The sequence below is a fragment of the Nematostella vectensis genome, chromosome 11, assembly GCF_932526225.1.
Source record: "Nematostella vectensis chromosome 11, jaNemVect1.1, whole genome shotgun sequence".
NCBI lineage: Eukaryota > Metazoa > Cnidaria > Anthozoa > Actiniaria > Edwardsiidae > Nematostella > Nematostella vectensis.
In genome coordinates, this window is record NC_064044.1 from 7,532,542 (window position 1) to 7,544,686 (window position 12,145).

Genomic DNA, 12,145 nt, shown 5'->3' on the forward strand with positions numbered 1-12,145 from the left:
ACTTACTGTGACAACTGCTAATTACTCACGAAGAAGACGAAGTTGCTCACGACCTAAGCCGAGTCTTCAGCACCGAGTTACTCGCGACATAACGAGTAGTTCGCGACATAAACCGAGTTTAAACATTATCACAAAAAATTAGGCTTGTGATGAGGTCCAAATTTTTGTGACACTCACCTAGACAGCTATGTGTAGCTGCTAGCAGCGTGTGACATGACGTCTATACCTATTGAGCTCCGCGCGCGGCCCACGGCCCACAATGACGTTATAAATACGGTTTGTAGCTATTCTTTCATCAAATATTGCCTAAATTATCAGATGATATCAGGTTAAGATCATCTTGCATCATTCAGATATGTCAAAATCAACCTTTCAACGGCTTTACGATCCAAAAAAGCCATAAAAACCTTTAAAATCAATTTTTTAAAGAATTTCGGCCATCTTGGGTCCGCCATCTTGGATCCGGCATCTTTGATTCTTATGATTTTCCCCCCTGCACCCCCTGGGTACGGGCCTGTGTTAGTTTTTTTGGAAATTTATGAGTGAAAATAAGGTTGCCATGGCAACATGGAGCGTCTCTGTTTCACAGAGGCGTTTAACATAACTTTTCAATCTTGCGCTGATTTATACCTTCTTTACATGCTATTGTACATTGAAAATAAAAGAGAAAAGATTACTTACTAGACGCAAAAGTCTGAACCTTGCTTCGCTGAACGGCTACGCAAGTGGAGCTCGTCACACGCTATGGAAAACACCCATGAAATAACTGATGATACCCCACGGTACAGCTTCAAGAAAAGTGTGACGTCATCTAAAGTGACATTGAGCACCGAACGTATCCATGCGCGCACGTTGATAAGTCACGCGAATCTCCTCACCCCGCAGCTGCGCATGCTCGGAGTCGAGGAGATTTTCAGTTGACGGAGTCAACGGAAATTTTCACTTCCGATATTGTGCCCCTTTACCTGTGAATTTAAGATACGAGAAAAAAATACACCATGGTGTATCTCTCGCAAGTGTTAAGGCCAAGTAAAAATGAAAACATGCTTATTGTCCTGATAAGATAAAAATAGGAAGCATTATTTTTTATTCATTTTTCTCCTTGGTTTATCAAAGATTTGTTCGATTAACAAAGGAGATTTTCGCGATGTTGCGAACCGGTGAAAAAAATCGTAAGAAAAGCCTTGTAACGGGAACGTCTGCCTTTATTTCAGTGCCCAGGCACCGCTAACGCACACACCTGAGGAACAAACCATCAAGAAACAGCAGAAATAACTAAATAAAAAAAAAGATATTGATGCGGCCCCGTAAAAGGATGCGGGCGGGGACGATAAGCATGTCTTTTTTTTTTACTTGGCCTAACCGGCCTTTGTAAACGCTGTAACTCTTTTTTATTTACAAAAGAATGTATGGACCACTGTTCCGCAGCCGGTCTTTGCCCTTACGAGGCAAAATAAGCATGTGTTCTATCACTCTTTAGCCGTCTAAATTTTAAAACGAAAAAATCAGGCGACCAGGGATGAATTTCGTGTGATCCTAAATTGAGCTACCTGTGGTTTGGGCACTTAACCAGTCACGTGAAGGAAGACAACGGAAGTTACCCGAACTTCGAACGAGTTACAATCAAGTTCTCAGTCATTCCAACCCGTTTAGCGTTCACTATAAAGCTTACTGAATACTGAAAAGGAAATCAACTTACTGAATACTGTAAAATCGTAAAAGATTCATTGCTTTATTTTGCGAGAACCTAGATGCCGCAGTCAAAATGCAGTCTTCCTTGTCGATATATTCTTGCTGTTCTCGGCTGCTTTGGACTGACTGTGGCGTTCAGTTTAAGAGTCAACTTAAGCGTGGCGCTAGTGGCGATGGTGAATGCGACACAGACTGGCCGTTCTAAGGTAAGCGCCACTTTGAGAACTCAGAAAGAAGAATAACTGCATATGACAATATTTCGCTTTGTTTTTGCTTGGGAACCCTGTGGTATGGAGGCAACAAAGTTTATTCACTAGTCATTTCACAGGTAACCCAAGCATTCGGTTACCTGTGGTCATTCGAATCCCCCAACTCTATGGTTCTAGGGAAGAGTGGAGTTAACATGGAGGTTTAGAGCAAGAATCTGTCATGAGCAGGTTTTGGAATTGGCAGTTTTTGACTCTTATATTGTGAGGTTATATAATTGGTTGCACTTGACCCTCTATGTTCACTGTCCAGGGATTTTAGTTCTGTGCTGGAGTACAGAACCCTGAGATGGAATTCATGATTTGTCTCATTAATAAAAATGGTTATGATTTTATAGGAAGATGACTTTTCCTGGGACCAGGAAACAAGAGGTATACAATATGTGCATCTGCTATAATCAGCTATAATGTTGCTATGATTCTTGGTATCACTATTTATAGGTGTATCAGGCCAATACCAAGGGGTGCCGCCCACAACGGCGGAAAATCAATTTCTGGTTCGCGATAGATGTGCGATAGATATGTCTATAATTCAAACATTTTTGTTGCCAAATCTGTTAATAAACGTCTGCATCTACCTAGCACCATCAGGCACAGGCAAAAGTCTCAAAATCACAAAACATTTGAAACCATCATCACAACAAAGGAAACTTTAGAATCACAAAACGCTTTTATAAACAGGTATTATTCTCGGGTCATTCTTCTATGGCTACATAGTAATGCTTATTCCTGGAGGATGGCTTGCCGAAAGGAATGGAGGGAAGCACTTTGTGGGACTTGGTGTACTGATCTCATCGGTACTATCACTGCTGACCCCCCTGGCTGCTCGCTATAGCTACAAAATGCTGATAGTGCTGAGAATACTGGAGGGACTTGCACAGGTTGGTTGATGAGTAGTAAAGACTTCATGTATTAAACAACATTACATCATCATCACCTTCATTTCGGGGTACATACATCTGGATTTAAGATGTGGTCAGACATGATTTTTCATTTTGTCTTTCTAAATATGCACCTACTCAAATCCATTGTGTGTATGTGTCTGGGGGAGGGGGGAGGGGGGTGGCAGAGGATGCCGTCTCTGGACAACCCATTGCCTCATCAGCAAGAACATCATCAACATTATCCTTAGTCCTTTTATCAACATCGTGTAATTTAGATAACACTTTCCCATTTAAAAATGTACTTTCCCGTTTAAATTTGTGTACTTTTGCGAGAATGAATGAATGAACACAATGAACATTATCTTTATGTACATTCACTGCCAGGGTGTGATATACCCATCTCTAAATGTTCTGTTGAGTTGTTGGGCTCCACCTGAGGAAAGAAGTAAAATGCTGGTCATCACATGGACAGGTAGGGTGATATCCTTCTATCTACTTGCATTATGACCAGCAATTAAACAATGTTTATAGAGTATTACTGTACCTTTAGCTGCCCGTCTGAGGAAATTCCAGGTAGGGAAATGGCAGGGGCAAATCAGATTTTGGCAAGAAATGTAAGGAAATCCATTGGCCTCCCCTGCCCCTTTTCTTGAACCCCTTGCTTCGGCCCCCCTTTTTTGAACTCCTGGCTCCGCCTCTGAATGGATAGGGTCTATACTATATATTATATTGTACAAAAACACAGAAACACAGTAAATTAGAATGTGTGTGTTCCCAGGGAGGGGGAACAATTCAAAGCAAGGTGTCTATTGAAAGGGGACTCTAATTTCGAAATTCAGACTTCAGCTTAATATGCATAGCTATGTGTATGATATACTTCGCCTTGAAATATGGTTTGGTGGTATCTGGACCTGGCTTTTTGCTACCCTTGTTATACCCTTGGGTTCATCAATGTGTTAGTGTCTCTTTACCCATTGCCCCAATTTTCTTAACGAATTGTGGAGAAGCTATAATCGCCCCTGCAATTTTTCAAATAAATTTATAGGAAGTAATATTTAAACATTTGGTGCTCTAACACCCTTCAGGATGGCTTGGCCCCCACCCCCCCCCCCCCCCCCCTGAAGAATTCTTACCCTGCCACTTTGTCTGGACTGGTGTATCTGATGTAACATATAGGTTGCCAAGCTGGGAATATCATTGGTTTGGTGGTTTCTGGACTTCTCTGTGCTTCCAGATTCCAGTGGCCATCTGTGTTTTATCTATTTGGTGAGTATCACTCTTGTTTATATGTATTAGAGTTCATTTGGTAATATTGTGTATAGATTGAGATTCAGTGTCATATGATGATTTTCTTTTACTTGATAACGACAATTTTATACAAAAAAACAGAGGCATGACATTTACTTTTTTTTTACTCAAAAAGGGGGTTGGACATCCATCCAATCATCTCATGTCTGTATATACTCCCCTGGGGGGGGGGCGTTCTCTGATATCAAACGGGCAGGGATCATTGTCAGGATTTTTTTAAAATAACCCTAAAAGATACTAAAGTGGGTGTGGTCTGGTAATATTTTAACCCTAAGACGATTGATCCCAACCGGATCTACCTCCAACACATGAATTAATTCAAAAGGCCGAAATAGTTGTGTTTCTGAACCAGAAGAATAAATACATACAACAAATACTGGTCGAATACTAGTATTTGGTGTATTGTACCCATAACACATCATACACATATAATGCTTCACTACTTTTCAGTCTCATAAACTTTCCTTTTATCCCCAGGTGCAAGTGGTATTGTTTGGTACCTGTTTTGGTGTTTCTTAGTCTATGATAGCCCATCTGTTCACCCACGCATTTCGCTTGAGGAAAAGGAGTTTATAGTAACAGCTATAGGTGCATCACAAGACAAGGTTGTGAAAGTATGTGAACTTACAGCACGGCGTGCGCTACCATGTGTTTGCCAAGCAAAGTTTTGTGAACTTACCATAAAAGAAAGTTAGCCATTAAGGCTGATTTTGACAGCACACCCCCCCCCCCCCCCCTCACACAACGGCCGAAGATCCACTTTCGGTTCTCAATAGACGTGCTATTTGTAGACAAAACTATAAAGCATAAGCTAGATTACTCTGGTATGTAGTCAAATCCGACAATAAACGTCCCCTAGAGATACTTAAAAGGCATAAAGGCAAAGGCATAAAAAAAAAAATCCCTTTTTATTTTTTCGGGGTTGATCAGATTTTTATCAGAGAACTAGTCCCCCCCCCCCTCCCCGCACCCCCGGAAAAATTAGGTCCACTTTTTCCGTGGCCTTCTACGGCTCTGAACTCCACTACAACTCGAGTCGTAGAGAGTAAATCAGAATACGGATCCGCTACGGTGCTCGACTGAGAAAGTCGTAATGTGTAATTCAGGTCTAAGACATGTCGCGTAGGCAGGTCGCATACGACTAAATCGGGCTGTCTAAATCGGCCCTTAAACATGCAAGGATAATAGTTTAGGAGGTGGAGAATTCTTGCAGATGATTTCCAACAGCTTAATCGCCTTCTGGCTTTGTTTATTCTGAAACTACTTTTATTGGCCAACACCGAAATGTTTTCTATTCACGTCACCTATCCGCAAGACGCTAATCAATAAAAAAACCCAAAAGTTTAAAAAGCAGTTGTTATCGCCGGGCTTTACAACTTAACAGGCACGTGTATTTGTTTTGCAGAAACATCCGACCCCCTGGCGTCAAATCCTCACTTCACGGACAGTGCTGGCTATCAGTTTATCTTTCTTTTGTAGCAATTGGGGCTTCAATACCTTTTTGACCTCCTTACCCACTTATTTCCAGGAGGTTCTTCACTTTAACATAGAAGAGGTAGGTAAACCAGACATGAGTGGGCAGCGCGTCTTTAATGTACTAGTCAATTGAAACCCCCACCCCCATGGTCCCGGGGAAGGGTGGGGGGTTAGACTTTGACCCTGTACAAAACCGAGAAAAGCCCCCACCCAATCGGGACAAAACAGCAGTTATATGCCCCTACCCCTGGGATGCAAGCTATAGGCAACTACCCGACAACAAGTCATCTGAAATAAGCTTTTTTTATCTTTCAAAGCCAGTACACTTCAGTGAGTACATTTGTACCAATTACTATGAAGATAACAGTTACAAAAAAAAATCATCTTCATCTGGCATTTTTTTTTTAATATTCGTTTTTGCACATGTCGCCGTGCAGCATGCCACACGCTGATACATGGAATTGCTTGTTACAGAAGAGTCTCAAGCCAGAAACTTACATGATATTTGTGACACTATTAACTTGTCCCAAACCCCCACGGTGGGGATAAGTCTTAGAGTAAAAAATTGTCAATTCCCCCACCCCCTCGGGACAGATTCTCGTTCAAAAGTGCTCTAAACCCCCACCTCAACCCCACACTTCCCCGGGACCATGGGGGTGGGGGTTTCAGGAAGGTTTTTTGATATCTTAAGATTTTTTTCCTTCTCAGGCGTGACAGGCGCAATTATTCCTGTGATTATTTTGGCTTGAATTTTCTAACCAAAAAGTCACGTGAGCTCTTAGCGCAAGACCCCTATTCCAAACAAGTTGCAATGGAATAGGCAAAACATTAGGACTAGAAACAGATGAAAGTAATCTAAGGACATTGCACATACAGACGTAGTAAAGGGAGTTTATAGGGCAAACGTTCGCGTTCTTAATTGACCGTAATAGTTCCCTTACGCCTTAGTACTTAAAGCCGCATTGTTACCAGTTTAATTCCGGTTGATTACGTAAAATCTTTGAGGATGTGATTGATATTTTTTTAGAGCGGATGGCCTGTTAAATAGCGCGGATTCTAATATATTTTATTATCTTTTAACGGTTGAGGTTTCTGTCGGACCTCCGGAAGTAAACTGGTAACAATGCTTTAAGTGCGCCGAGTTTATTACAAAACGTGTAAAAAGAAAATAGAAGAGACGGGTATGTATTTACTCTAAAGTTTCTGTTTTTGTTCGAAGAATGGATTTCTATCGGCGCTTCCGTACTTCTGCCAGTTTTTTACGTCACTTCCTGCGGGGTTTCTCGCTGATTGGCTAATCCACAGCCATATAATAACCGTCACAGAAGTCCGAAAGATATTTACTCTAGCGTGTAAGTACTTGTAGGGTAGAGAAATAACAAAGACAGCGAATAATGAATACCGTAATTGCTCAAATAAGCGTCGGGGAACGGGGCGTTTTATCTCTACATAAATGTGTTTTTTACAACGTCCATGGATGTAAATCTCAGAACCATAGCAAAACAACTCAATTATCTTTACTTCCCTTCTAACCTATAGTCATGCTTGTCATCGATGTCTATTATAGGAGCAACACGTTTAGGCGAGGCGTTTATTCGGGGAAGGCGCTTTTTTTCATTTTTTCTCTTAGGCGATGTGCTTATTCAGGGGGGGGGCTTAGGGGGTTGTTATTTGAGCAATTATAGTATTTGATGGGCTCTATAGCACGCACGCACACGGCGTAACAGACGTTTCTAGGATTACGTGACTGCGTTAGTTGCTTGACTGGGTAGGGAACCCGTTACTACTCTGATACCACAGCACTTACCCGTTTATAAGAACCTAGACTTTTCTAGGTCATCCTAAATAGGTTCTTATTTTTAGGTACCACTTAAAATTTTAGGCTACTTAGGTTCTTAAATAGGTTCTTAATTTAAAAGAAAAGTTAATGTACTGTGCTGGTAGAAGGGGGGGGGGGGGTATCTAGATTGATGAAAGGTCAATACCGGCCTGGCCTTTGTACAATATGTGGTCAAAACCTCTGAAATATATTTTTAAAAACTCTCATTATCATCCTAAAAATATTGATTTAATAATATGTATATATATATATATCATTCATCATTGCTTGGAGATCTTAAAATTTCAAGTTTTTAAGATTTTGAACCTGTTTCAAATCTTAGGCTAAATAGGTTCTTATTTAATGGGGGTCTAAATTGGTAATTTTAAGCCAACAGGTTCTTAAATTCTAGATTTTTATAAGCAATGTATGGGAGTATGTGACTAATAGCTTAAAACGAGAACACAACGGGAATGTGTGACTGGCTGACTAATCGTTAATCTGTACTATAATAACACACGACCTACCGACCAATCGCAGGGTGTGTATCTCTGTGTATCTCGGTTGTTATCTGACATGAGGGTTCTGTTTCAGCATTCCTGTGTAATGGTTGCTCTGTTATGTTGTGTGATAAGAGGTTTTGTTTCAGCATTCCTGTGTGATGGTTGCTCTGTTATGTTGTGTGATAAGAGGTTTTGTTTCAGCATTCCTGTGTACAGCGTGCATAATGGTCGCTCTGAGCTTCACGAATCATCCCGTCGTTGCCGTGACTCTCTTGTGCGTACTCTTCATGTTCCAATCTATTGATACCTGCGGTCACTGGATAAGCCCTATGGAGTTCGCGCCGCGGTATTGCGGTCTACTGTTCGCCATCGCTAACTCTTTTGCGACAAGCACTGGTATTGTTGCGCCGTTTGTTGTTGGATACCTGACTAATAATCAGGTACGGAACCATGTTTCATTTATTTATTATTTTACATCCTTTCCCCCATCCTCCTCCCCACCCCCTCCTTATAAAATATATAGTTCTGACAGAGCAAAAAAATGGCAAGTTTTTCCAAAAGTGTTTTTTCTAATGGATTCATTTTCGAGATATGATGCTACAGTATGATAAGTGCAATTTTCAAATGTTCAAAGTATGAATTCTCCTCGTTTTTAGGGAGAAGTCGGGCTCTGATCAGAAATTAAGCCAACTTTGCTCGCTAATATCTAAATTTCATATCTTCTAAATTTCTTTAATATTTGGAATTAAGCTTTTGGTCAGAGGAACTCCTTGTATGCGGAATCGTGAGTTATATATTAAGAATTGGAAAATTTAATGCCATTTTCCCCCTCTGTCTATAGTTCTATAACCAGGTGCGTACACAGGGTGGTTGCGTACACAGGGTGGTTGCGTACACAGGGTGGTTGCGTACACAGGGTGGTTGCGTACACAGGGTGGTTGCATACACAGGGTGGTTGCGTACACAGGGTGGTTGCGTACACAGGGTGGTTGCGTACACAGGGTGGTTGCGTACACAGGGTGGTTGCGTACACAGGGTGGTTGCGTACACAGGGTGGTTGCGTACACAGGGTGGTTGCGTACACAGGGTGGTTGCGTTCACAGGGTGGTTGCGTACACAGGGTGGTTGCGTACACAGGATGGTTGCGTACACAGGGTGGTTGCGTACACAGGGTGGTTGCGTACACAGGGTGGTTGCGTTCACAGGGTGGTTGCGTACACAGGGTGGTTGCGTACACAGGGTGGTTGCGTACACAGGGTGGTTGCGTACACAGGGTGGTTGCGCTCACAGGGTGGTTGCGTTCACAGGGTGGTTGCGTACACCGGGTTGTTGCGTACACAGGGGAATGCATACACAGGGTGGTTGGGTACACAGGGTGGTTGAGTACACAGGGTGGTTGCGTACACAGGGTGGTTGAGTACACAGGGTGGTTCCGTACATAGGGTGGTTGCGTACACAGGGTGGTTGCGTACACAGGATGGTTGCGTTCACAGGCGGGGGGTATCCAATGGTCGCCAAAAGAAGGGTAATTTCTTATTGAAAGTTTTAAAATACTATAAAATACAAATTTTCCAATATGTCTCCATTTAAACCAGCTATGTTGAATTGGGTGGCCTGTTTAAATATTGCAAATAAATAAAAATAAATAAATAAATTAATTAATTAATAACAAATGAGCGAATAAATAACAAACGAACAAACTAACAAATAAATAAATAAATAAATAAATAAATAAATAAATAAATAAATAAATAAATGAATGAATAAATAAATAAATAAATAAATAAATAAATAAATAAATAAATCCTACATTTCCTACATTCAGTAGAAATTTGACGAGTTCCATGGAAATGTTTTGATAGCAGAACTGCCATTTGATCATTGGCATTTGCCATTTGCACTGACAACATTTTTTGAAATAGGTGTATAATCCTTGTAACTTATCTAAAGTATTCCCTTTTCGCCGCCGCCATCTTGGAAGTTTTGAGCACTAATTATTTGCGCTGGTTTTCGCGGTCGCACCTGACTCTCAAACAACTTAGAAAACAAAGAGTTTTAATGTGTTCCTGGGGGGAGGGGGGGGGGGGGGGGGGGGAGGGGTAATGGACTTGAGGTGACGGGGCTCAAAGACCCACTTATTTCGCTACTTTGTTTTTAAAACTCAAAAATGCTTTCTCCATTTTTCCTTTCCTGCAGCCAACACGTGACCAGTGGCAGAAAGTGTACTATATAGGAGCTGGGATTTATGTGTTTGGCGCGGTCGCATTCGCCGCTCTAGGGACAAGTAAAGAGCAGCCCTGGAACACGCCACCTGAAGAGAACCTTGTCCCCGTGGACCTCCCCCACGAGATACGTGACTCACACGGATCACGTGACCTTCACGGACCACGTGATCATGTGGGCTTGCGACGGAAAACACGTGTTTACAAGACTTCCCAAGAAAAGAGCTTCGATGATCGTGATGGCAGTCTGGTCATCAATGCGTAATCAGTTGTGTCGGGGCGTGGTTATTAGAGACTTTCACTGTTGCCGGCAGGTTCAGGTAAATAATGAAATAATAATTTAAAAAAGTGACAAGTCTAGAAAAAAAAAAACTAGAATGATAAACAGCAATAATGTCGGAAATGCCATCGAAGCAATGCATTATGGGTAGGGAAGACTTGTTCTTTGAAAAAAAGTTCCTCTCTAAATAATGAAATCTACAATTATTGAGTGCGCAAATCACTGAATTCGGTGAACACAATCAATTAAATTCAAGATGTTATAATTTTGTATTTGTTTTTGGAAAAAGGAAAAGGGGAATAGATTTTTATCTAATAAAAAAGATTGTTAAAAAAATTGAGGTGACTAATTAGTTACTGTGACAGTTGCTAATTAATGTGACAACTGCTAATTACGAATAAACCGAGTTGCTTGCGACATAGACCGAGTCACCACCGAATAGCACCGAGTTCCTCGCGACAGAAACCGAGTAGTTTGCGGCGTAAACCGAGTACTTCGCGACATAAACCGAGTCAATCCCAAATAGTTTCGAGAAGCTCTCGAAACGTCTACTGAAACACATACGAGTACTCAATTAGTTATACCGGATTAGCATCTAGAACGCGGATGTCGTTTTTGAGAAAAAAAATATAGGTCAACATTGCTTCTTCGTTTGAAATTTGCAACATTTGGCAAAAGTTTTAAAATATGCTCGAGTATTCCTATCCAGTGTGAGCGCAGTGCTTGTAGGGGTAAGGTGAATTGGCTAGCCACTCATTCACTTTGAAACACGTCTCAAATGCGAACCCTCTTCTCACTAGACCTTCTCCATCTTTTCTCCTACCCACCTAGCATCCCTCGGCTCCCAGTTTTATTTCTCCCTTTCGCATTTGACTAGTACCTGGTCTTACCTCCTGATGATAAACCTTGTCTTAGAATAAACGTAAGGTTGTTTAACATTTCGAAGAGCTCTACGAAATATCCTACCTTTCCATTTTGTTGCTTTATATATTTTTTGTCATCCCTATTCTTGCCTTTCCACGCCATAATATATGTTCCACATTATCCTCCCCTATATATTATCTCTCCACCTACAAACCCCCCCTCCCACCCCCCCCCCCCCCCCCCCCCCCCAGGTGCCTTGGTACGAATACCCGCTTTTAACAGAAATCTATCCACCTAACACCCCCCCCCCCCCCCCCACCACCACCACCACCACCACCCACCCACCCCAGGTGCCTTGGTACGAATACCCGCTTTCAACCGAAAACTATCCACCTAACACCCCCCCCCCCCCCCCCACCACCACCACCACCACCCACCCACCCACCCCAGGTGCCTTGGTACGAATACCCGCTTTCAACCAAAAACTAAAGGGAGGGGGTTAGCCTGCGTAGCGGCTGAAGGGAAGGGGGGGGGGGGGGGGGAAACCACTACGCAGACTAGGAGGGGGTCAACGGAGGAGGTAAGGTTTTATACCATGCACGATGCACGACAACAAAATAGGGTTCTATTCACGCGGTGCTAAACCGATTTTTCAAAACCTGATGCTACTAAGAGAATGCCGATCGACCACTCCTTTATTATTATTTACAACTGAAATACATCGAAGATACAATTGTGTAGTTCCAGAAAATATCCATACCCCCCATGGAGGGGATTGGATTCCTTGGGGGGGGGGAGAAAGGGTTGAAACGCCCAGGAATTTCAAGAAGG

At 42.1% G+C, this 12,145-nt stretch overlaps 1 protein-coding gene across 2 annotated transcripts; it reads left to right on the forward strand.

Moving 5' to 3' along the window:
- Nucleotides 1-1,556: 1,556 nt before the first annotated feature.
- LOC116602062 (sialin) lies at nucleotides 1,557-10,738 on the forward strand. 2 transcript variants are annotated; one of them, XM_048734377.1, is made up of 10 exons: nucleotides 1,557-1,898; nucleotides 2,297-2,330; nucleotides 2,640-2,839; nucleotides 3,227-3,314; nucleotides 4,019-4,108; nucleotides 4,628-4,764; nucleotides 5,556-5,705; nucleotides 6,846-6,978; nucleotides 8,150-8,388; nucleotides 10,145-10,738. In XM_048734377.1, the coding sequence occupies exons 1-10, from the start codon at nucleotides 1,752-1,754 to the stop codon at nucleotides 10,433-10,435; spliced, it is 1,509 nt and encodes a 502-aa protein (XP_048590334.1). In that variant the 5' UTR covers nucleotides 1,557-1,751; the 3' UTR covers nucleotides 10,436-10,738. The 2 variants fall into 2 exon arrangements, with proteins under 2 accessions (XP_048590334.1, XP_048590335.1); XM_048734378.1 differs by having other exon boundaries at nucleotides 1,558-1,868.
- The last annotated feature ends 1,407 nt before the right edge of the window (nucleotides 10,739-12,145 follow it).

What these genes read in the sequence shown, in the direction of transcription:
- LOC116602062 (XM_048734377.1), top strand. Translation starts at nt 1,752, where the DNA reads ATGCCGCAGTCAAAATGCAGTCTTCCTTGTCGATATATTCTTGCTGTT. An exon ending in GCTGGTCATCACATGGACAG is followed by an intron (nt 3,315 to 4,018) that starts GTAGGGTGATAT and finishes TGTAACATATAG; the next exon opens with GTTGCCAAGCTGGGAATATC. An exon ending in GATACCTGACTAATAATCAG is followed by an intron (nt 8,389 to 10,144) that starts GTACGGAACCAT and finishes CCTTTCCTGCAG; the next exon opens with CCAACACGTGACCAGTGGCA.